Below are 1,233 nucleotides of genomic sequence, written 5' to 3' on the forward strand. Positions count from 1 at the left end.
CATGTGTCATTAAAAAACAACCTTGCTTTGATAGGAGATATTAAGTGTTGCTTTAGATAAAACAAGCTCTTTTTCATCATTTAAAAAAAAAACATTTTTATCCATTTTATTGCATATGAATGATTGAACCGTTCTCTGTGGACACACTGTTTTAGACGTAGTGAGAGGACATTAAGAAACACAGATTTGGTATAATAATGAGAAAATTAAATTGAAGGTGATAATTGTGTTAAATACATTCTATTATTAATCCCTCACGACATTTAAAATCGAAAATGTTTTTATTTTTAAACCTAATAGCAGTTACCCTTGCTGGACCTGTTTTATCCCACGTCTCAAGAATGAGTTTGAACCAAAGTGGCTAACGTAATTTGCTAAAATTGGCCTGTAAAAATAATATGAAAGCAGAAACTCAAACCATCAATAGTCAGACATGATATAAAAACAAACCAACCCCACATCTCCTTAGTAATACCTAAGTAAATGTCTCTTTTCGTCCTCCTCGTTATCATCCTCACAGCAGCAGCAACAGCAGAATCTTATACAGAACTTCTTGAAGGCGGCACCCATCCTCAAAATACAAAACTAGAAGATGGAGGAAAAAAAAGTCTAAGTTCACAAGACGAGTGTTAAAAAGCACATCTGCCTCTCCAAGAGACTAAAGGTGAGATTTCTGAAGAAGATGAATATAAAACAAACGCACACACAAAAAATCTCGCCTTTGTTCAAGCTGTCACAGTCATATGTGGTTCTCCAGGTATTTGTTTAGAAGAAAATAGTGTCATGTATTGCTTTGTTGTAACTTACCCCAGAAACTTCTGGCGGAATGCTGAATCCATCAATTCAGGTCTAAACCCAGTTTTTCCTATTCAGAAGTGAAGCATCTTTCGGGGCCCAGAGAGCGCCTAAAACATTTCAGCCTCTCTCTAGAATGAATAACATCACAGTTCAGTCATGAGTCTGAGCCGCGTAACCTGAGGCCATCACAGACCTCGAAATAAAGCCACTCGTCCTACAGCCCCCAGAACACAAATGTGCTTTTACCTCTGAATGTTTTCAACAGTCGGTTTCCAGAACTTCATGCTATTTTAAAGGGTTATAGTGAAAATGAAGCAGGTTTGAAGTGAAAAGACTGAGTGATTACATAACACTGTTGCTTCATATTATTATGAAAACCAATAATCCTAAACCTCCTGCTCTCATTTCATGCAAAATAATCAAACTAATAAATAC

General features: G+C 36.3%; 1 protein-coding gene and 1 long non-coding RNA gene across 3 annotated transcripts in view; one reads left to right on the forward strand and one right to left on the reverse strand.

The window, feature by feature from the left end:
• LOC107549883 (uncharacterized) overlaps positions 1-599 on the forward strand; it is a 1,390-nt gene extending 791 nt beyond the window's left edge. Inside the window, exon 3 of the long non-coding RNA XR_001604611.1 lies at positions 521-599. This is a non-coding gene — a long non-coding RNA (uncharacterized lncRNA). The remainder of the gene's footprint in view (positions 1-520) is intronic.
• LOC107549879 (melanoregulin-like) overlaps positions 1-1,017 on the reverse strand; it is an 11,081-nt gene extending 10,064 nt beyond the window's left edge. For both annotated transcript variants that reach the window (XM_016231062.1, XM_016231061.1), the window contains exons 1-2: positions 808-1,017; positions 476-585 (exon numbers count right to left, since the gene is read on the reverse strand). In XM_016231062.1, coding sequence (XP_016086548.1) covers positions 476-570 — 95 coding nt within the window. In that variant the 5' untranslated portion in view covers positions 571-585; positions 808-1,017. The remainder of the gene's footprint in view (positions 1-475; positions 586-807) is intronic.
• Between the last annotated feature and the right edge of the window lie 216 nt (positions 1,018-1,233).

This window comes from Sinocyclocheilus grahami, unplaced genomic scaffold (genome assembly GCF_001515645.1).
Source record: "Sinocyclocheilus grahami isolate Dianchi unplaced genomic scaffold, SAMN03320097.WGS_v1.1 scaffold382.1, whole genome shotgun sequence".
NCBI lineage: Eukaryota > Metazoa > Chordata > Actinopteri > Cypriniformes > Cyprinidae > Sinocyclocheilus > Sinocyclocheilus grahami.